The sequence below is a fragment of the Rhododendron vialii genome, chromosome 1a (assembly GCF_030253575.1).
Source record: "Rhododendron vialii isolate Sample 1 chromosome 1a, ASM3025357v1".
Lineage (NCBI taxonomy): Eukaryota > Viridiplantae > Streptophyta > Magnoliopsida > Ericales > Ericaceae > Rhododendron > Rhododendron vialii.
The window spans coordinates 37,462,358-37,485,996 of record NC_080557.1 but is presented as its reverse complement, the minus strand read 5'-3'; the positions used below and the strand labels follow the sequence as shown (position 1 = coordinate 37,485,996).

General features: G+C 37.1%; 1 protein-coding gene across 1 annotated transcript; it reads right to left on the bottom strand.

Annotated features, from left to right (window-relative positions):
• Positions 1 to 6,695: 6,695 nt before the first annotated feature.
• LOC131298796 (beta-amyrin 28-monooxygenase-like) lies at positions 6,696 to 15,215 on the bottom strand. Its single transcript, XM_058324299.1, has 4 exons — positions 14,402 to 15,215; positions 11,567 to 12,049; positions 9,190 to 9,380; positions 6,696 to 7,196 (listed from the first exon to the last, which is right to left on the bottom strand). Exons 1-4 carry the CDS (start codon positions 14,832 to 14,834, stop codon positions 6,894 to 6,896), a joined length of 1,410 nt encoding a protein of 469 aa, XP_058180282.1. The 5' UTR covers positions 14,835 to 15,215; the 3' UTR covers positions 6,696 to 6,893.
• Between the last annotated feature and the right edge of the window lie 8,424 nt (positions 15,216 to 23,639).

Sequence of the window (23,639 nt, the reverse complement as noted above, 5' to 3'; positions counted from 1 at the left end):
TTCCCGAAGAAAGTCAAGCTCACATCTGTTTTCGAACACGTGGAATTGGGTTGATCAGTGGCTAATTGATCCTATTATTTAGGAGTTAATCAGTTGCATGATGAAAAACGTGGGTGTGTTTGGTGCAAAAGAATTTCTAACTGCCCATTATCCGAGAAACCCACGGAAGAAGGAAATGGGTTGGCACATGATCTCCAATTAACTTCTCTTAACTGCCAAGAACCACCCATTATGGAAGAAAAACATGTGCTGTACTCGGGTAACCTCCAAAAACCTCCAAAAACCGCCAACAAGAAGGGAAAAGCTCAATCATGGGGCACTTGGCACAACGAGGAGAAGATCACAAATCCTCTTGCACGCAGAAAATCGTGACGTCCCTTGGCCTATAAATACAAGTCCACAAGAAGGAAAAAGGGTTCACACACCAATCAAGCTCAACGCTTAAATCAAAGTCTTTCCAGCGAAGCAATTATCTCATTTCTCTTCCATTTCTATTTCTCTTGTACCCCAACTTTATTATTACTACATAATAAAGTTATTCATATATCTCTTGTATCCCAAACTTTATTATTACTATATAATAAAGTTATTCTACGATGTTCTCTACTTTTTTTCACACGGTTGGAAAATTATAAGTCCACTATCGTTGTGGCAAAACCACGAACCTTTTTGTGGCCTTACCCTTTGGGTCACACGCAGTCGCATTACATACGAAGTCAAATCGAGGCGCACTCACGCCTTCCATACGTTGGGCGACGACAAGTCCTGGCACGCCCGCACTCACACTGCATACGCCATTGGATTTTCCACTCACGCCTACCCGGTGGAAAAGTGGGAAACAGAAGAAGACAAGCAACAACGTCAATGTTGGCATCCCCATCAGCAACATCAATTGGGGGACCCCATCGGCATCAACATCAATTGGGGGATCCCCATTGGCACCAGAATCCGTGCACTTTGAAATAAATTCTTCAAACCTTAGACTTGTTGGCGGACAAGTCCGTCCTCCTGAAAGGGGTGGACTTAGCAGCCTCGTACTCCTTCAAGTTGAACCACGCAAACCCTAAAGCTGCCATATCGAGCTCTATTGCTCGCTTGCGCAGTCTTCAATAGCACCCTAGTAGTTCTTCAACTCAAGTGGGCCATTGCACGACTCGAAACCAGATTAGCTTATTCTTTTATCGCATCAGGGAAAAGCTTCAAACTCACATCGGGAATTTTGGAGAATCTCCCATGCTTCTTTGATGGTGGTAGCATGTGCAATCTTCTCAAAATTAGCATTATCCATTCCTTGATAAAGCCCTTTAATCTTTCACCTTGGCATCATGCTTTTGCCTCTCTTTTTTTTTTTATCGATAATAAAATTTTATTATTAGAAACTTGATACGGGTACATCAAAGAAAAGGAAACCTAAATCATTATATTGATACATGGAATAGGAAAAAAAATAGACTTCCAATACAGCATTGGAAGAGAGGAGACAATGGGCCAAAAACAATAGGCCGGAAAATAAAACAGTATGAAGATATTCTAAACCAGAAAATAACCAAGCATCATATCTGGAACACCCTCCGAGCAGCAACATCAGATAGTAAGGCAATAGGAGCACAATTTTCAGAGCATCACCAGAATGGCAATGCAGTAGGAATACAATTCAAAACAAACATTGATCCACCTTGAGCTCTTGCTTTTACTTCAATATACAAGGAAATTAGGGACCTTTTCAGCACTTTTCATCTAGAAATGAGTCCACCCCAACTTCTCTTAGCCCTCCCAAGGATAGGAGTTGAAAAGAAACATAGCAGAAACCATCAGAATAGAAATCGACACCTTATGAAACTTGGAGATGACTTCCCGTAACAGGAGGAATTAGAAAGGCCTCTAAGCCATCGATAGCAGAAAGATCATCTCCCAAAATGCGACAAGGAAGCCCAATAGCATATTATTAGAAAACAGCAGCACCAACACTTTGAAATCATAATTGAGACACCTGTGATAGGACTGACCAACACGAACAGAAACATTGATCAATAATATTAGCTCACTTAACGAACAAGAAGACAATGATCCACCTTGAGCCTTTGATTTACTTTAGTCTCAGCACCTTCCTTCTGAATTAGCAATCCCAAACATCTCTTAGCCCTCCCAAAGCTAGGAGTTGAAAAGAGAGATACAAACACCTCATCATAGGAACCTCGTAACAGAAAAGTAATCTTCCCAAAATAGAAACACATAGCAGCCATCACAAAATTGGAAGAAAGACATAGACAGTTCCAGTAAAATAAGAGAAACACCTGTCCTCATAGCCCTCCCAAAGGAGTTAATATGAGGATGAAAAAAGAGAAAACGGTGAAAATAACCAACATCAACAGCAACAAATAGGTAGGATCAGTCTAGAATTATGATAGGAGATTGCAGTATAATTCATTTCCAAGTAAGAACTAGACCTTTCCACAAACGTTGAAAAGTAACCCTCTTAGCCCTCCAAGGATGGGAGTTGATAAGAGCATGAATAAGGCAAAGGCACACTCTGAAGATGAAATGAGCAACACCAAAGACAGAGATGATCCAAGGACCCACAAGACTACAAGGACACCGGGAGCACACCCCCTAAGAACCAAACCCCACAGTACTCAACACCCACCAGGACAGAAAACAAAGAAACACCTAAAGAAACACTGAAAAAGGATCGACAAGAAAAGAAAAAAACTACCAGGACTAAGACAGACTAAAGACACATCCAAAAGGACCTAAAAAAAACAAAACAGACTGCAACACTCCAAACCACCCAAATGTAAAAAAAACAGAGAGGAAACAAAAAGAAAACAAAAGAGGAGAAAAAACCAGATAAAGGAGAAAAAGTAGGAAAAAAAACCACAGGAAAGACACCTTAAGATGGACAGATAGACAATTTAAATTTTAACAAGTCTGATTCCATCCAAACACCTTTTGAAATCATCCACAGAGTAATCTTTGATATCGAACATCCCTTTCACCCAAATAACCATCCTTGTTTTTACACTAAATCAATGGTCTCCTCTAGTCCCCGCACTTTGTTTCTGAACTCCACTTCATTCCTACATGTCCATATTGTCCAGAGCATTGCATAAAAGCTTGCCAACCAGCATATCCACTCCAAATTTTTAATAGAATTTTGATCCCAGATCTGAAACAGGGTTTTGAGGTTTTGAGGGCTAACTCATTGAAACTTCCACCACTCCATTATCCTTGACCACACCTGCCACGTAAACTGACAATGTAACAATAAACGAGATGGTGTTTCACTAGCAGAATTACAGAATGGACACAAATCAGAGCCTTCATTAAGGATCCCTCTCCTTACTAACACTGATTTTGAAGCAATGCAATCCTGAATAGCCATCCAAGTGAAAAGTTCAACTTTTGGAGGGTAGATATTCTTCCAGATCGATGATAAGATTTTATCTTCCAAGAATGTTTGACCTTCCCATTTCAAATAAGCTGACTTCATAGAGAAGGTCAGATCGTTGCTCCAAGCCCATTGTAGAGAATCATCAACTGAGTCTTGAAGTTGCACCACTCTTAGGAGTTGTTTTAGAGTTGCATGTTGATTCTCGGAGTCACGTAATCTCTTGCTAAATAATAAATTCATTGACCAGGATTTTGATTGCACAACACATCTGCTATCATTGCTTCCTTTTGAAGAGAGATACTGTAAAGTCTTGGGAAGATTGCTTCAAGAGTTTCATCACCTAGTCAATTGTGTTTTTAGAACTTGATTTTATTTCCTGAGTTGACCTTGAAAACAAAACCATGAATTATGCATTCTCCCATATCTGCACCAATGTTTCCTACTGAACATAAGTCTTTCCAAATTGTTGTTGAAGGTCTACCCCTGGTAGGCATATATGGTAACCAAGTGTTCTCATCCAGGTTATACTTCCTTGATACCACCTTGACCGAGAGAGTTTCTTTTTCCTTATTGAATTTTCACCACCATTTTGCTAACAATGTTCTCATGCTTTTGCTTTTCAGTAGTTGCACCTACCCCTTCAACGCTTTTTTCTAGAACGTCCCATACATCTTCACCACCAAGAAAGGCCTTCATTTGAATATTCCAACAGCCATAGTTATCTTTGATTAGCCAAGGGAATGAGACTCCTTGTGTGGACATTTTCTTCAACATGAACCGAGCTCTGATACCAATTTGTTGGAAGAGGAGGAGTTGAGACAAGAGTGCGGAAGTAAGAACTTGACTTTTTGGCATTGGAATAACTAGAACCCATCCAAATTTATAGTACTCCATGAAAGGTTCTAGATATTTCTTACAAGATAATATCTATGTAGTTTCTAGATTCTACACATGTGACTTTTACTTACAACAAATATCTAGATATTTCCGAAGAATATTATAGAACTCGTCTAGAAAATAGATTTTTATACTCCTCCAATTATATCTTCTATTTTGGGCTTCTTTATTGGGCTTGTATTGGACTCTATTTTTCTTCGGCCGAAATACCAAATCAAGTTTATACTCAAGGAATTTTATGTTTTCTATAATATCGTCTATTCACCATAAAAAAAAAACGAATTTTATGATGAACCAGTACCACTATTAAATATTAGTGCTTGGTTCTCTTACATTTGGTACATAATTAATTAAAAAGAAAAGAAGGCAACCCTCACACTTGATTTCAATTTTCAAGTGCGTGCATAACTTACACTATGATCAGGGTCATGGGTTTGTTCAACTGAACGTGTTTTTTTTTTTTAAAACTTATATTTCAACGATTATAACTACATAATATTAAGGTTTAGGCTCCCATCTAATGCATTATTGACAAATGATGTTTGCCAATATCCATACTAATATATTTAATATATCGCACTTTTGGTTTAATACTTTCGATGGTAAAAATATGTACCCTTAGAAAAAGCTTTTAAATTTTTCAAAAGCCACCCTGCCATATCCCAATATCTTTCCCAGTGCCTCATGCGTGTCCCACCATAAAAATTATTGAAATCTGATGGACACACTCATACGTATTTTGACATGTTCTCGTCGTGTACGATACGGATATATACATCGAATCCTAGGCGTTCGGTGCTTCATAGATCACCAACATGTAACAGAAATGTGGCACAAAACCTAATCATGTATCATCTCAATCTCCTGATCTCAGTGTTCATAGGTTTGATCACTTTTTGATGCATAAAAAAAAATAGATAGAGGATCTTAATTATTTCTCAAATGCAACAAGAATGTTATATATATATATATATATATATATATATCTTTCTAAGTGTGCTGATTATCTTTCTGAGTGTGTTGTGTTTTTTTTTTTACCATATCTAGTTACATTAAATACATCCACGGTTTTTAATCGAAGTATCGAGTAATGTACGTAATGATACGGCCATATATATATATCGGCGAATATCGGATCGTATCAGAGGTCCGAAATCCCATTACGTAACACCATATACGATATGTTATGGCCTTTTATTTAAAACCTTCGATACATCTCATGAGGTCTACTACATAATGGAGCGTTTGGTTACTGATATCAAAAGAAACGAATCCTATCCAATGATCACCAACATATGGTGCACTTTCGATTTTTGTCTCTTCGATGACTTTACATTCTTAAATTGATTTTACATTCTTGGTGTTTGGGAGGTTGTAAAAGAGGTCGCATCACTGATCACACCCACCATATGTTTAAGTGCCTCTTTTACCTAATCCGTCGTTGGTTTTGTGGTTCACGTCTCTCTGTTTTGTACTCTTTTTCATTTTGATAGTACGTACCTCTATATCAAAGGCGGAACCATGAATCTAATCTATCATCGGCTAACCCCAAATTTAATAAATTATATATATACACACACACACACCAAAAAGAGTTACTCCATAGATAATTAATGTCCAACAAATTTGTATAAAAGTACGTAAATATTTAAAAATAAACAAAAGAAAAGTACAAAAAAAATTACACTATTGAAGTTGTGCCCTACGTTGTTTTAAAAAGTAGAAATTATTTATTATCGAATCCGAGTCGATACATCATGTCTCATTAGTCATTATAATAAACCATATGTTCTTCCAAGTACATACTTCCTCCATCCCATAAAGTTGGTTCGCTACGAAACTACGTACAATTTTAATAATTTTTTTGATTTTTTTTTTGCATCGTTCAAAAGATCTCATTCAAAAACTATTAAACAAGATCCATATTACATGGTAAGTATATTATTTTTAAATTTGAAAATTGCACGTAATTTCATAATAAATAGAAATCCTATTGGTACCGACGGTACCCATAGGGAAAATGCACCGACGGCCACCGGACGGCCGTATCCGGTCACCGGACGGCCGATCCGAGCCGTCCAAAAATTTTAAAAAATAAAACCGAGTGGGCTTACGCGAGAATCAATGGCATCCGAGGTGTGTAGGATACTTGATCCGAGTACCCCTTTTTCGTGTATATACACGTATATACAAATATACACGAAAAATGGGTGCTCGGATCAAGTACCCTACACACCTCGGATGCCATTGATTCTCGCGTTAGGCCACTCGGTTTTATTTTTTAAAATTTTTGGACGGCTCGGATCGGCCGTCCGGTGACCGGAGACGACCGTCCGGTGGCCGTCGGTGCATTTTCCCTATGGGTACCGTCGGTACCCATAGCAGTACTCTTTCATAAAGGACTAACTTTACAGGACGGAGGGAGTAACATTTTCTTATTTCTCCAATATCCAACGTTATTCAAATTGTTGCACTTTAGGCCTACACTACAGTACTACTGTAGATACAAACACAGATCGATACATGTTTTGAGCATTAATATTTAGTAGGATTCGAAAAAGTCCAAAACTGAATGATGAAGTAAATTATAAGTTCTATCTATCGATTAAACGTAGCGAGGATGCAGGCGAACTGGGAGTCCTTTCTCCGGCAATGGCACCATGCTGCCTAAGATCTTCTCATTAGGTTCAATCAATTCCCATTTAAACTTTTTAACCATGTAGTGGACGAAAGTGAGGATCGCGAGTCGAGCGTATTCTTTCCCAGGGCACATTCTAGGTCCTCCCCCAAATGGCACATACGTATATAGGGGCATTTCTTCACTTTTCATGAATCTTGAAGGGTCAAATTTATTCGGTTCTTGGAAGTACTCAGGGTTTCTTTGTGTCGTGTTGACGGTCCAAAATACCTGAAAATGAAAATACCATCATAACACAAAATTAATTAACTTGGTCGACATAGAAAAGGTGCACAACATTATTTTTAGGGAAATTTATAAAAATGGTCCCTCTAGTTTGCACGAGTTCTCATTTTCGTCCCTCTACTATTAATTGTATCAATTTTAACCCTATAGTTTTCATTCCATCTCAATTTCGTCCTTCTCCCTAACGCCATCCATGAAATAAACGGAATTGAAGGGCAAAATTGTCATTTTCTCTCACAGAGGGACCAAATTGAAATTTTATGCAAACCAGAGGGATTATTTTTAAAATTTTACATTTTACTTTCGTTTTTTGCAAATAAAATAAAAAAGACCATAAGTAATGTATTTGACAGCTGAATTATTTTTTATTGGGTAATCAAACTATATTGGAAAATTTATATTTCATTACACATTACAAAATATTAGAAAATGTACAAATCAACCCCTTAGCTAATGTCTTTGTATCATGTTCTTATAATCTTCTTATTTTTTCATCCAATAAAAAAAATGTTTAAAATCCGTGTTTATTTGTTATATGAGTGATCTTATGAGTAAGTCCCAAAATAAATACACTTATACCCATATTTTAATGTATTTGATCTCTTAATATTTAATAGTGTTTTATTGCTTAATTAAACACAATTACAAGATTTCTAAATACTACTAAACAACTTTTTCTTTTTAATCATGTGACAAAAAAAATAACGATAGTGAAAATTCAATTGAAAAAAAAATACAAGACCAAGACAATTAACATAAGGGTTGTTTTTCGAATTTTCTCATATTTTTTGTGATGTATATAATAAATCTTTACAAAATTTCAACATATATTTTATTATTCAATATAAAATGAGATGAGAAATATATTATATATGATGTATTTTAAATTTATTTACAAAAACAAAAGTAAAAAACAAAATTATAGAAACAGTCCCTCTAGTTTGCATGAAATCTCAATTTAGTTCCTCTGTGAGGAGAAATGACAATTTTGTCCTCCAATTCCGTTTGTTTCATTAACGCCATAAGCGAGAGGGACGAAATTGAAACAGAATGCAAATTATAGGACTAAAAGTAACACAATTGATACTAGAGGGACGCAAATGAAAATTCATGCAAACTAGAGGGACCATTTATGAAAAATTTCCTTATTTTTATAGGAGTGATCAAACATGAGTAATACTCCAGATGCTGAAAATGTTACAAGCTACTCTCTGTTTCATGTTGCTGGCCTATATTTTTACTCTTGTAATTTGTAAGTTGACTCTTAAGAACGTTCCCTTTACATCTTTTCCCTTTTGAAGCAAAAAAAAAGAAAATGGTTAAAGCACAAAATCATGAATTGAATAAAGTGCTTTCTTACCGATAAGTTATGGACAACTTCTTGTTATCCAAAACGTCAAGTTATTTACACTAACATTCCTATAAGTTGTAGGTGGTATATAGATGGGTGGGTGAAAGGAAAAAAATGAAGAGAAAGAAGTTATGAGTTAGTGTGAACAACATGACAAAATGCAATAACTTACAGTCCAAAATTTTTAGTGAAAACGCCCTCTAATTTTATTTTATTTTTGCTCGGCAAAAATGCCCTCTAATTTGATCCTAAAGAGATGCTACAACATCTGCATGTGTGCATGCGCTTGGGCGCACGCATGTGGCGGCACTTAGCACTTAACACGAATGCACTTGCAAGTGCGCATTGGGGTGTGAAGGGAATTATGAACAAATCAAATCATTGTATATGAACCTTTTCAACTTTGGTCTATATCCCTTAACGGAACAGGGACTAGGCAAAAAAAAAAAAAAAGACAAATGTAGTATACAGTAATACAGAATGCAGTGTGTGCCGAGCAAAAAAAAATATACAGAATGCAGGGTGAGCACTTATGTATGATTAACATAGTGCAGCCAACCCAAGATTCCAGAAGCACTTTTTTCCTTTTTTGAATTTTGCATGTTTACACATTGATAATATACATACCTTCCACCCCTTTGGAACAGTGTAACCAGCATATGAAAAGTCGGTTATGGCCTCTCTGAAAGTTCCGAGAACCGGAGGAACCACCCTCATAGCTTCACAGACTACGGCCCAAGCATACTTCATTTTTTGCACGTCATTCCAGCTTAGCAGTTCTTCTTCAGGTTTTTTGGACTCTGAGATCTCCAACTGCTCTGAATTTCACAACAACATAAGTGTACGTACTGCATTGGTTTGTGTAACATCGATCGATAACGGCATGCATGCGAACTCGATCAGGAAAAACGTATATACGTAATTATATATGGCCGGCCACCCGGGTTGATCGAGTTGCAGGCTTCTTCTCATTCTATAAAAGTAATAGATAAGCTATATATCACCATGCATCGAGATGTCGATCTTCTTTTCATTGGTTAGAAAGAGGCTAGCTGAGGTTTTGACGTTAGCAGTGGCGGAATCAGGATTGTTACTAGTGGTGCCCAAACTCGAGAAATAAGTTTAGAAATAAATTTCTAATCATTGATGTTGATTGCTTGCTAGTGGTCTGAAGATCAAGAAGATTGGTATGGCAGCTCTAGCGGCCTTGGCTTTGATTCTCGAACCTTGATTTCTGCTTATATTTAACTACATTGTGACTTCTTCTAAACTTATAAGAAAATAAGTTGGTTTTGTCTTTATTTGATTTTTTTTTCATTTGTTAATTTTGCGCCAAACTTTTGTAGATTATTTATTCATTTCGATGAGAGGAATCGGAAAAGTAATTTTTTTTTACTTTACCCAAATATTTGGAGAAATAACCACTTTTTGCTAAAAAGTGGTTAAAAAGTGATTATTTCTCAAAATATTTGGGTAAAAGTAAATTTTTTTACTTTTCTATTTTCTCTTGTCGAAATAAATCAATAATCCATAAAAGTTTGACGTAAAATTAACAAATGCGAAAAAAATTTAAATAAGAACAAAATTAACTTATTTTTTTAAAAATGTAGAAGAACTCACCCAAGCTACTTCTATAAACCTCCATGAGATAATTCTTGAATCTCCGACAAAAAAAAAAAAATAATAATGATAGAACAAGCACAATCAGAAATCACAAATAAATAATTCAAAAATCGAAAAAAAAAATGACTGCAGAAATAATACATAATTGCTTCTAAGATAAGAATATTTATTATGTTATGTGAGGTGTTAATAGTAAAGTGGGTCCACTGCTGGGCTTTGGCGTGAGGAGTACTTTTTCTCTTTATAGCTTATCCTTTTTATGCAGCTCGACTAATCTCTTGGAAATCAATTTCATGGTCTCTTTTAAACTTATCGTATTCGTGCAGCTCGAGTAATCTCTCGAAAATCAATTCCACAGTCTCTATCAAAGCCTATTCATGCAGCTCGAGTAATTTCTTGAAAATCAATTCCACCATCTAGTAGTAGACACCCATTCATAGCTAGTTCAATATGATCTAACTCCTGTATCTAAAAAGGTTTCGAAATGTCGAACACCAACGTACTAGGAAGCAAACCAATAATATGTATCTGACCTTAATCACCGGGCCAAGTATTCCTGGTTTTCGATGCTAATCTCTCTCTCTCTCTCTCTCTCTCTCTCTCTCTCTCTCTCTCTCTCTCTCTCTCTCTCTCTCTCTCTCTCTCTCTCTCTGTAGGGTCAGAGCTAGATTTTTATCCTAAGAGTTGTGAATGTATACTAGTAAAAAATTAAAAAGATTTGAATCTTGGAAAAATTAAAATTACATAATAAAAAATTACAGTTAAGGATATTTGTCATATGCATATGACGTAGAAAAAAATGCATACACTTTCAACACTAGAAAAAAAGAGTTGGTTATCAAGAAGGGGAGTGTAAAAATTACTCTCCAATTTTAATTTAATCTATCTACCAAAGTGAGGCATCTTGAATTGTGCTCGACGCTCTTTCATGTCTATAAAAGTATCGATGATAGAATTGCTGTAAAAACTTCTAACTATATCATTCTCAATGTATGTGATCAAGAAACTTGACAGAAAATCATCTTTCATCCTAGTGTGAAGTTTTTCCCCCTTAATTTAGACCGTATCATTTACATAATACTTCACTTTGACCCATTAAACTTTTCTTTTTTATTTTACATATAATAGTTGCATTTCTAGAAATTCGATCTTGTCGTGGAGGCCACCGCCACTAGACCCCTTTGCTCCATCCTTGATGATCTGTACAAATTTGTTTTGCCGATAAAAGAAGGAAATTGATTTCTAGCTACACTTCCTTAATTGATGCAAATACTCTTTTTTTGACCTTTTAACGGGTGATTTTATGGAACTAGCCCTCAAATTTGTAAAAAGTATATGCATGCAGGACTGTTAAGTCAATCAGAAGAGTCCTAATTATTACCTGATAAGATCTTATGATAAACGTCAGGTCTCTCTCCAACCAATTTCATGAAAAAAGTCAAGGTAGTAGCAACGGTGCTGTATCCAGCCACTAGAAACCCCATCAACTTCTCACTAATCTCCTCATCCGGCATGTACCCTCCAACAATCATCGTCGTACACAGGTCCTGAGTTGGTGCTCCGGAGCCCAGTACTCGAGCTTTCTTCTCCGCCACCACATCCGCGAGCTCCTTGCGAATCACCGCGGCAGCTTTGACCGCGTAGTAAAACGCCGTCCCGGGGACGTTGAGGGGAAGAGAGTGAATCCCGTTGGTCACTATGTCGAATTGGCCGACGAGTTTCGCGACGCGTTCTGGGTTTTCGATGCCCAGAAAGAAGCGACACGCGAGGGTCAAGGTTAAGGACCTCGAGAATGGGTGAATCTTCACTTCAGTTTTACCTTCCAAGTGAGTCTTCAGCTGCTTTTGGATAATGGAGTCCATACCTGCCAGTAAGAAAATTATGGGCTAAGTACAAAAATTATAGGTTTATTGAAATTTAAAAATATGCAATATGAATCTTGTTTGAAAGATCTTGATGAGATCTTTTATGCGATGAAAAATAATTAAAAAATTATTTTTCATTTACTTTATTTTTGAATTTGAAAACGTGAAATAAGCTACTTATGTTTTAAGAAGATTTCTGAAACGGGGCCTCAGTACTCTACAAATTTTCATGCATAATTATTTGACCAGGGCGAGAATTTTAGCTTAGTACAAGTACATATATAGCTAGTTAGGAGATGAATCTGGCTTGTCTGCAGTCCAGTTTTAGATTGCAGAGGTGCGATCCAATTGATCGCAACCGTCGGATGGTATTTTTAATGGTCTATATTTGTTTTCATATTTTACCGGTAAGAATATATACTTTTACCAGTAAAAGTTTCAGCAAATCTGAACCATTGATTATCAAAATAAACTGTTTAGATTGAACCGCACATATTTTTCTGCAGTTAACTACAGAGAAACCGGATCCTTAGGAGATCTGGTGCACCTTGTTGTAGTTATACCGTATTTTAGCCTATAAAAGCAAGTTTATCAGTAGAGCTAAAATTGCCATTTGAGCTATTTTACCGAAGGAGAACAAAAAAACAGGTTGCAGTAGATGAGGTAAAAAGGAAGGTAAAATAGCTTTGAAGAATTGGTTCTGTATTAATACCTCACAACTGTTCATCCGGAATATCATTTATTTGATTATTTAATTCTCTCTCTCTCCCTCTCCCTTTCCCCCTCTCTCTCATATTATAATAATAGGATAAAGGAAAAGATTGAAAGAATGTGTATTTTAATAGAAAGTTGGTTAAATAGATAGTGTTGGTATAGTGTTGAAAGAAATGTGATTATATAAAATAAAAAATATGCACTGTTCATAAGTTTTTTTAACTAAGTACTGATAAACTTGCGCGCTCTAATGCTACAACATCCAAAACCTATTCTATAAGGCTATTAGTGGGTGTTTGTGCAAATTTATTTTGATAGATATATATCTCTAGATTCTAACTTCTAAAAATCAGTTTAGAATATTTGTTAAAATTTCTACATAATTGATTTTTAGAATTTATAGATTCTAAGAACTTAAAAAATGAAAGAAATACTCAAAATTTCAAAGTTGTGTTGGGTAGCCTTTGGGGTTCTGTAACACAAATTCTCGAAAAATAAATGAAATTCTCATAATCTCACAATTGCAACAAACATGTTTATCAATATCTACTAAAATCCAGAATTTAAAATCTATAGCTGAAGCTGAAGCTAAATTCTAAAATCTGTATCCACAGGCAGCAATCGCAAACACGCCCTTAGTTAGTAGTTACATTAACCGTCCAAGTTGTGCATGGCATGAAACAACCTTATCAAGAGAGCGACCGGCAAATCTAAAACAACTCTAGTAAAGTAGACCGAAAGTAGTCTCTTATAGGCCAGCCGCAAGAACTTTTGCTAAGTTAATAACGGTCTTGCTATTGTCAGCCCATTAGGTTAACGATAAACACACTAGAAGATAAGGAAAACATGTATTTTTGTGCATTTTTTATACATTTTAATACACATTTACGCACTTACTATTGTCAGCCCATTGGACTGATTTTAGAATTTTCTAATTAATAATGAAGGAACTAGCACCCCTATGCTCTCTTTCACGCTTGTTTCGGGTGTTGAAAAAGTCATTGATTCCTTATGCGAAGCTACTATATATATATATAGATAGAGAGAGAGAGAGGGAGAGAGAGAGAGAGAGAGAGAGAGAGAGAGAGTTTCTAATTGATCCCAATCATGGTGCACGTCTTTTTAATTTGATCCGTTGGCTCGATGCCCAAAGGGGAATCAAACAAGAAACTAACCATTCAATCCGCTGATTAATGATCGAGAAAATCCGGGGCTGGGGACCTAACTTGTTGAGCAAGTTTTGTAACTCTCAAAGTCATGTTTTGCTCCGAAATTAGTTATTGAGATAATCTTTTTATGGAACACTACCTTAACGGATGTATAAAATTTGGCGATACGTAAGAAATTACCCCTAGAGTAAGGGAATTTTAAAAATATTGGGATGGTAACCCTCACTACTTATCCCCTTGGCTCGATCATTGGATCCGACGATGTTATTTATGAAGATATGAGCTAAAATGATGTGTGTTTTAATCTGAAAGAAGGAATAAATATTTGAGAAACCCGGCCACAACAAAGTTGTACATAATCTTTTTTTGATAGGTAACAAAAATTAATTAAAATTCGATAAAGGGTACAAGTTGTACATATTCTTTAATTATCACGAAAACTAATTTGCTTGTATATATAGCATTCACCTGGGACGTAATTGACCACTGCCTCGGGCTTCAAGAACCCCGGGGATCGCAACAACTTCACATTGCTGTCTCGATAAAGCTTATCGGTTTTGGGTTGGGAGGAGAGGAAGAGCTTTTGCATAGCCTGTGGCACGTACGCAGTGAAGTGCTTGTCCTCGTTGGAGAAGAGGAACTTGTGGCCATTGGGGCCGCATATGATCACGATCTTTTCTCCGAAGAAATTGGTCCTGAAAATGTCCGGAGAGTGTTTCTTCATCCTATCGGATATGAACTTCTCGGGGTTGACGACGAAATCTAAGGTCTCACCCACAACAGGCCACCCAGAGTCACCTGGTGGCAAATTTGTATCAACATTGGATGCATTTCTGAAAGCAACGAAGCTAATGGCAAAAAGAATAACAAGGAAAGCCATAGCTAGTGAGAAAGCTTCCATGATGTCTCTAGCAATTTCCTCTGGACAGTAGTTAATTGGGAATGGATTGGAAATCTGCTACTGATCAGGCATGGGATTACTGTCATATTTATAGAGCAATTAAGCACTTGCACTCAGTTGCATGCATAGCTAGAAATATGCATCAGTAGGGGCACTACGAAATAAAAATTTCGGTGACAACAAATCTCAGACATCACATCCCATCAATCCAGAACTTGATGTTTTTTGGCAATATGACGGTGGGCTTGCGTGTTACATCACAAAAAACGAATGCGAGTTTTTAGATTTTAGAGCAGTGTTTTGTTCACCCACCTAGTATGAATCCTAAATAAAGTAGATAGTAATGTTATAATGTTCACCCATTCTTGAGTTGTTGAACAAAATATGTTTTAATGTGCGTATTTGGACGAACTGGTTGAACTATATAAAAAAATAATATATGTTTCAATTCAAGAAAAACTAAAATTATAAAATAATAATAATAACGCAGTGGGGGACGTTCCCCATGGGCCTACATTTTTTTATTTTTTTTTGGTAATTGATGCATTATATAACCAACAACCAAGAAAACCAGAGGGAAAACCCAGAAACAAAGGTAACCAATACATGGGAAACCTACAACAATCTGCAGGAAAGAATCAAAACTCCAATGAGGGGGAGTTTGCAGAATTCTAATAGGAAGATTCCAAAGTTGACATAACCTAGCATTTTCCACTGAGTTTGGAAAATGCTTCCAGGTAGAAACTCGAAGCCTCAAATTTTCCTCTAAGCAAGCAAAAACTACTTCAGAGCTCCGCAGTCTTCCACCAAATACCCTAGAATTTCTCTCAAGCCAAATGTGGTACACCGCTGCAGCAAAGGACAGCTTGATAAGAAGAGCTCGAAATGAGTTACTTTTGCAGTGAGCCAGAATCCAATCCAGTTCCATATCAAAGTTCCCAGAACTTCTAATAGTTTGAAACTTGGTCAATATAGACTGCCAAATCTGATTAGAGTAGGAGCATTCAAAGAAAAGGTGATTGGCAGTTTCATCATGTTGCAAGCATAAGATACAATGTGGGTCAATAGGCATACCCCATCGCATTAGTCTATCTCTGGTGGGCAGCTTGTGAAGGCAAGCAATCCACAAGATAAAAGCCCATTTAGGGACATTTTGAGAAAACCAAACAAGAGAAGACCAGGTTACCTTAGGATTCTTGTTTTTGATAGCTTCCCAAGTATGTTTAGTTGAATAGCTACCTGAAGGGGAGCAAGTCCAAGTGACCACATCCTTATTGTCCCCCAGAGGAAGAGAGGTAGGGGTGGAGGATTGGATCTGCTGAATGACCCTATTGCGTGGTCTAGGCCAATGCCAAGCACCATGCTCAATTACAGAACTGACTTTGTCATAAAGGGATGAGCCAAGCCTGGACATAGTTCTATCATCAAAGAGTTTGTACAGAGGGCCTTTTGGGTGCCAATTGTCCAGCCAAAGGAAGGTAGACTTGCCATTGCCTATAGTGTGTTTAACAAAGAGCTGACCCAAATCTCTTAACTTCATAAGTTTCCTAATTGTCCAAGAACATTCGATGGGGATAGGCATGTACCAGATGTTGTGATGTTTGATGATATAGCTATGCACCCACTGGACCCATAAAGTATCTTCCTTTTTGCTTAAAGCCCACAGGTGCCTTAACATGGAGGCTTTGTTCCATATTTTCAGAGATTTGAAACCCAATCCACCCTCTGCTTTTGGAGTACAAACATCCATCCACTTCACTTTAGCCCCAGCCTTCTTTAGATTAAGCCCTGACCAAAGAAATGCTCTGAGTAAAGCTTCCACTTCTTTAATGACTTTCTGAGGGAGAATAAACAAAGAGCACCAGTAAGTTTGCATGCTGAAGAGAACAGATTGGATCAGAAGAGCTCTACCCCCAAAAGAGAGGTTTCTATTTGTCCAACTTGCTATTCTTTGTTGGGTTTTTTCCTTAAGCTGTATACAATCCTCATACTTCAACCGAGTAGAGATGAGAGGTACTCCAAGATATCGCACAGGTAATGAGCCTTCTGGGATGGGGAGTATTCTGAGAATAGCAGCCTTCATCTCATTACTAACATTTGAAAAGAAAATCTGACTTTTCTGCAAATTTGGCTTCAACCCTGAGGAGTGGTAGAATTCATCCAATACATCCTTAATAAGTTCAATGGAATGGCAGTCAGCACCAGACAAAAGGAAGAGGTCATCGGCAAAAGCTAGAAAGGAAATGGAAAGGTCCTTGCATCTGGGATGATAGGTGAAGTGCCTTTGGGAAATATTCCTTTGCAACAAAGCATAAAGACCTTCCATGACCAGCAGAAAGAGATAAGGAGAGATAGGATCACCCTGTCTAAGGCCTTTTTCCCCTTTGAAGAAACCTTCAAGCTCCCCATTAATGACAACAGAGTACATAGCAGAAGAAATACAGGTTTTGATCCAAATAATAAACTGAGTAGGAAAATCCATGGCTACCATGACTTCAAATAAAAAATCCCAGTCCACGGAATCAAAAGCTTTCATCAAGTCTATTTTTATAGCACATCTAGGAGGACCACTGTCTCTTTAATAATTCCTAACTAACTCTTGCATCAACAAAATGTTATCTGAGATGGACCTACCTTTGACAAAGGCGGCTTGAGCTTTATTGATGATAAGGGGTAGGATAGGCTGAAGTCTGTTAGCCAATATCTTTGTAATGGTCTTATAGAGGACATTACAACAGGCAATTGGCCTGTACTCCTTCATAGTTTGAGGGCAACTTGTTTTTGGAATCAAAGTAAGGGCAGTAGTGTTAACATCTTTAAGGAGAAAACCAGATTGAAAAAAATGAAGAACTGCAGCAGTTACCTCTTGGCCCACCAAACTCCAATTCTTTTGAAAGAAGCTAGCATTGAATCCATCAGGACCAGGGGATTTATCACCATTGATTGAGAATAAAGCCACTTTCACTTCTTCAGGTGTAATAGGGGAAACTAATTGAGTCTGAAAGGCAGGAGGAACAGTGTTGACAAAAATTAACCTTTCCCCTTGCTGTTTCTGGTCAAATCTTGTACCCAGCATCTTATGATAAAACCTCAGAATCTCAGACTTAACTTCAGCAGGAGTATCTAGTCTAGTCCCATCCTCTTTACAGATGGATAAAATTTTATTTCGCATTCTGTGACTAGCCACTTTCTTATGGAAAAACTTTGTATTATTGTCACCCAACTCAAGCCATTTAACTCTTGACTTTTGTCTACACCACGCTTCTTCTGCAGTACTAAGCTCATTGAGAGATAACAGACAGGATTTTTCATATGCCAGAAGAATAGGATCTCCAGTAGAATTGGCAATACGGGTTTGGATAGAATGGAGCTCATCTCGAGCAAGCAGAACCTTCTTTTGGATATCACCATAAAACTCCTTATTGAAAGTCCTTAAACAAGGCTTAAGTCTTCTCAATTTTTTGTAAAGGACCAACATAGGAGACAAGAACTCTTCTACTGGGTGCTCCCATGATTGAAGGAGGAGAGGAACAAATCCCTTATGAGACATCCAAAAATTAAAGAACTTGAAAGGTTTGTGCCCTCCTTGATAAGGGAGAACAGAAACAACAATTGGACAGTGATCAGAAAAACCTGGAGCAAGAAAAGCAGCCTCTGATTCAGTAAATAAACTTTGCCAATGAGAGTTGACAATAGCTCTGTCCAATCTACTACTACAGTGATCATGACCAGATCGTTTGTTTGACCAGGTGAACCATAAGCCTTTAGAGTTCAGATCTTCCATTTCGACATCCTCCAAGCAATTGTTAAAATCTGAAGCAGAACTTGCATCAAAGTGAGTGGGATCAGATTTTTCACTATGTCTTCTAACAGTATTGAAATCACCAACAAGAATCCAAGGCTGATGCCCAAAAGACCCAAAGCAGAGTCTCAAATCATCCCAAAGCTGCCTCCTTGAACTGGCTTGATTACTACCATAAACAATTGAGATGATAAAAGACTTCATATCAAATTCAGTAGATAAAAGGATCATTTGGTCTGAGGAAAACAACTTTCTCACTGTTGAACCCTGCTTATTCCAAGCCACCACAATTCTAGCAACATGACCAAAATCCCCATTGTGAACAAAATCCCAATTAGAAGGAAGGCAACGTAACATAGCACCAGCCATATTTTCTTTTCTAATTTTAGATTCAACAATCCCTAGCAGAGATAAACTATTAGCAAGGATAAATTTCCTAATTTCAGCTTGCTTAGTGGGATTATTCAATCCCCTCACATTCCATGAAGCAAACTTTACCATTTATGCTTTGTTTTTTTGCGTCTCTTCCCTACTCCAAGGTTTCCCCCTTCACAAGCCTTCTTTGGAGATTCTCCTTCCAAAACAGATAAGGCTTGAAATACAAGATCAGGATCCTGTAAACCCACATCAAGAGCAGGGAAGAAATCAAAGGCTGCAGATCCCTCTTGGTTTATGCAAGGCCTAGGCTCCGGCAAGGTTAAAGAAGTAACATTATTTCCAGCAGCAGCAACACTAGGAGTAGGAGAGGTAGGTTTGTTCTCACCCCCACATGGTGAACTAACCATCCCTTTCTCACTTTCTGTAGCATCATCGATCAAATTATCAGTCTGCAAGGATAGAAATTGATTGGAACAAGGAACAGTCACCACTGACTCCTTAGGGGCAACTCGATCTCCAGAAATGTCAAGAAAAGTATTAGGATCACCCTCAGACCTGTTGCCTTTCACAACCCAAACTTTATGCTGAATGGAATCCTGAGCTTTGCGAGTAGCCTCCAACTGAATTGGAGGTTTAACTAGCTTACTGCATTCTGAATGGCCAAAGATATTACATGAAACACATCTCAGAGGTCTCCAAGGATATTTAACACCAACCTTAACTATCCTTCCTGTTGAAGTAATAAGATCGATAGAGTGAGGCAGGGGGGATTGAGCATCCACTTCTACACAGATTTTCGCATAACTAATTCGACTAGTCGATTCAGTCATAGCATCAGCATATAGGGGTTTCCCAACAGCGCTGGCTAGATAACTAAGACCTGCTTCGGTCCAATACTGAAGGGGAACATTATAAAGTTGAATCCATAGAGGCAATTTATGTAACCCTTCCTTTTCATAATCCATCTCGGAATGCCACTCTTGCAGTACCATCAATCGTCCAGCAAAATGCCAAGCACCAATCTCAGAGATTTGTCTATAAGCCCCTTCTACTCCAAACACAAAGAAGAAGAAGCCCTTGTCGTTTGCTAGAACATCCTTGAGACCATAGTCACGCCAATTATTGAAAGCAATTGACCGAACTAACTTGAAAGGGAGTTTCCTATCAACAAAATGCCCAACTATGCAATCTCTCCACTTCTCAGAGCCCTGAAGCTCAATATGTTTAGGGGGGGAGACCCGAATTGTTTCCCCTTCCACTTCAGGAGGAAAAAATTGCAAGTTCATCCTAGGGCAACCCATGGGCCTACATTGGCTCCGCCACTGCACTAAAAAAATGTTATCTTATTTAAATATCTTGGACCAGACCTTGTTTAAACATAGTCCGGCTACAAATCTAATATAGCTCTTGAAAGGGTTTAATGTCAGTACAAGGTTTATAGGGATACTAGGCCAACAAAGTTTACGAGAAATTTTTCAAGCTAAATGTGAGGGAATTAGAAAGGTAGAATTATTTATGGTTTTCAAATAAAATGGAAAAGAAAATAAACATTTTTAGTTATGAATGAGTGTCTGCACCAATTTACGCGCACTTCAACGTATTTGGAATTTTGTAGTTAACTTACGACCGAATAACTCTCCAATGACCCCTAGGTTCGGTGTTCAACTTTCGTAGAATTTGGGCTTGCAACCTCTAGCCCTTTCTTGTCGTTATCTCATCCCATAGCCCACCCAACCAAATCTCTTGGGATTGAAAATAAAGGATTATTATGGAAAAACAAAATAATGAGTGCAGGCTTTGTGAAACGGGTTTTTTTTGGGAAAATGACGGCTCAGTACGTGTTTTGATAATTAATATCCGCCAAGAGCATTTGTTAATGCTGAAAATATCATTGGTGGGGTATTAATTATCAAAACACGTCATTGGCCGTCATTTTCCCTTTTTCTTATCAACTTTTGTGACACTATATTCAAGGTCTATATATCTTGGACCAGACCTTGTTTAAACCGCATCCAAACCAATCCGCGTACAGCCCTAATTGGTATGAGGTTTATTATAAGGATATACTAGGCCAACCAGGTTGACTATTGGTGCGAGGTTTATTATAAGGATACTAGGCCAACAAGGTTGACTATTGGTACACAAGGTTTATTATGCACTACTACAATAATAGATATGTATCACACTAAGGAAATTCACAAAGATCATGGTTTTCAGTGAAAGTATGATAAAAAGTGATGTTTAAATTTTTTTATCGCAGTTTAACTCCAAAACTGAGATAAAAAATGGGTTTTAACACCGAATAAAGACCTCGCTCTTGAGGCGAGATAAAAGAAAAACAACCTCACATTTGCGGCGTGATAAAAGATTTTAGGGCGAAAAAATGAGATAAAAGATCTCACTCTTGTGGCGAGATAAAAGAGAAAAGACCTCACCCTTGTGGCGTGATAAAAGATTTTAGGGCAAAAAAGAATGAGATAAAAGATCTCGCTCTTGTAGAGAAATAAAAGACAAAAGACCTCACCCTTGTGGCGTGATAAAAAAGAGAAAAGATCTCACCCTTATTGCGTGATAAAAGATTTTAGGGGGAACAGAATGAGATAAAAGATCTTACTCTTGTGGTGAGATAAAAAAGAAAAGATCTCACCCTTGTAGCGTGATAAAAAACTTAGCGCGGTAAAAAGTGAGATAAATAATCTCACTCTTGCGGCTAGATAAAAAGCATACCCATTTAGGCGGGCGGTTTGAATTTTCACGTGGGCGGACTAATAATCATTTAGGCGGGCTTTGAAAAGTTATGTGAGGAAAACGATGTCGTTTAAGGACTTTGAAAAGTTTTTTTTTTTTAAAGGTAAGAAAATAAGCCCTAATTACACTAATCCCAAAAAATCTTTACGTTTCATCTTCATCTTCACACCCAAAAAGATATATAGAGAGAGAAGGCAAATTCCACGAATGGGTTTCACCAGTGCCAGTTGTTTCTTCGACGACGGTGAGTCGAGAATGGAGTTGGGTTTTGAGATTTTGGGGTCCGAAGTTTCTTGAGGGGCCTATTTGGCTCGAGATCGTCGTCGTCAATGGGTTTCTAAGGTTGTCTTATTTTTCAGCTAAAGAGCTCATTGGTCCAGTTTTCGGTTGGATTTGGATAAAAATTAATTTTGGTTTTGTGTTTAGTTTTTTTTGGAGCCTATTTTGATGTGCCACCAGTCTTACTCTGTTTCATTACTGATCACAAGAGGATTAATTAGCAGAGAGAGAAAGAAGTATTCTTGGATTCTTGCCTCTTAATTAAGCAATGATGAATTGGTTAAGTTGAAACTATTTACCAAGTAATTCCGCAATCTGTGTTACTGTGTATGCAAGGATGGAACCAGAGGGTTTAGTGGCGGCGGCCGCCCCGTCAAGAATTTTAGAAAATGCAATTATTATATGTGACAATTTTTTTTATCTCCAACTTATATAGTTTCGCCACTGCTAGGTTTTTTTCCTTATTTTTTTATTATATTCTAGTCATAAATCTTCTATTTTTTTTTCAAGAAAAGAGACCCAAAAAAGTATTCCAAAACTAAATTTAATGGGCCAAAGTGAAATAATATAAATGATGATGTGTAATTAAGAAAAAAAATTCCACACTCTAACCCTAAAACAACTTAACCTAAAAAATTTAAGGAAATTTAATTATTATGCCATTATCGATGCCCAAAATTAAAATTAGTCCTTTTTTATACTCCATGTGTAAATGACAAACATCATTTAGTTTAGTTTTTGTTATGTTATTTTAATTTTTTCTGGAGCCGATGACTATTAATATTGTAATGCATTTTTGTATTGAGGATCAGTCTTTACGAACTTTATCTTGACTTTAATTGAATCCCCGCTAATAAGCGGTGGATGAGATCTATCTCCAAATTAGTCGTTCTATTAGCTTGGATATCGAGTCATGCAGAAAGATACCCCATTGAGTCTTCAAGCCAACATAAGGAAATTAATGAGTACGAGGATATATATATATATATATATATATATATATATATATATATACAGAGATTTTCCAGTGCTTTGGGAACACAACCACGTGAATATTCTTGTATTCTTAATTTATTTTACTTTTGCTTGAACCCAATCAAATCTACAACTATGATTATGCAACCAAAACTAATGAGCTAACCAAGATAAAGAGTGACCAATCTGATTCAAATATAGCCAGGTTCATTAGAAAACATTATTTGGAGACAGTTGCATTCTTTACTTTTTATAATCACTTATATCTCTGTGTCTCGTGCCACTTTTAATTAATTAGTTGGAGATAGATTCCTTAAATTGTCTTTCAAAATTATTCCAACTATAACATTCCCGAGATCGAGAATTAAGAACCAAATCAGAAGTTACTATGGGAGGATTTCTTGACCTGAGAATTATCCTGCTGACAAGTACGTATGTGGACTATTCAAATAGTCTTGGCCTCTCTTTTTGGTTTCATTTAATTGAGAATGATGGTTTGGTGTCTAATGAGAGAATATTATCAACTTATTGTTGAACGAGGGAATCAAAAGGACCGAATGAAATTCATTTCCCATTGAATTAATAGGTCCCCACCTTATCAACTTATTGCTGACAAGTACGTA

Coding starts and splice junctions, on each gene's coding strand:
- LOC131298796 (XM_058324299.1), bottom strand. CDS start 14,834: ATGGAAGCTTTCTCACTAGCTATGGCTTTCCTTGTTATTCTTTTTGCC. Junction 9,381..11,566: donor TTATCATAAGATCTTATCAG/GTAATAATTAGG, acceptor TGTGAAATTCAG/AGCAGTTGGAGATCTCAGAG. Junction 7,197..9,189: donor CTGTTCCAAAGGGGTGGAAG/GTATGTATATTA, acceptor TTTCATTTTCAG/GTATTTTGGACCGTCAACAC.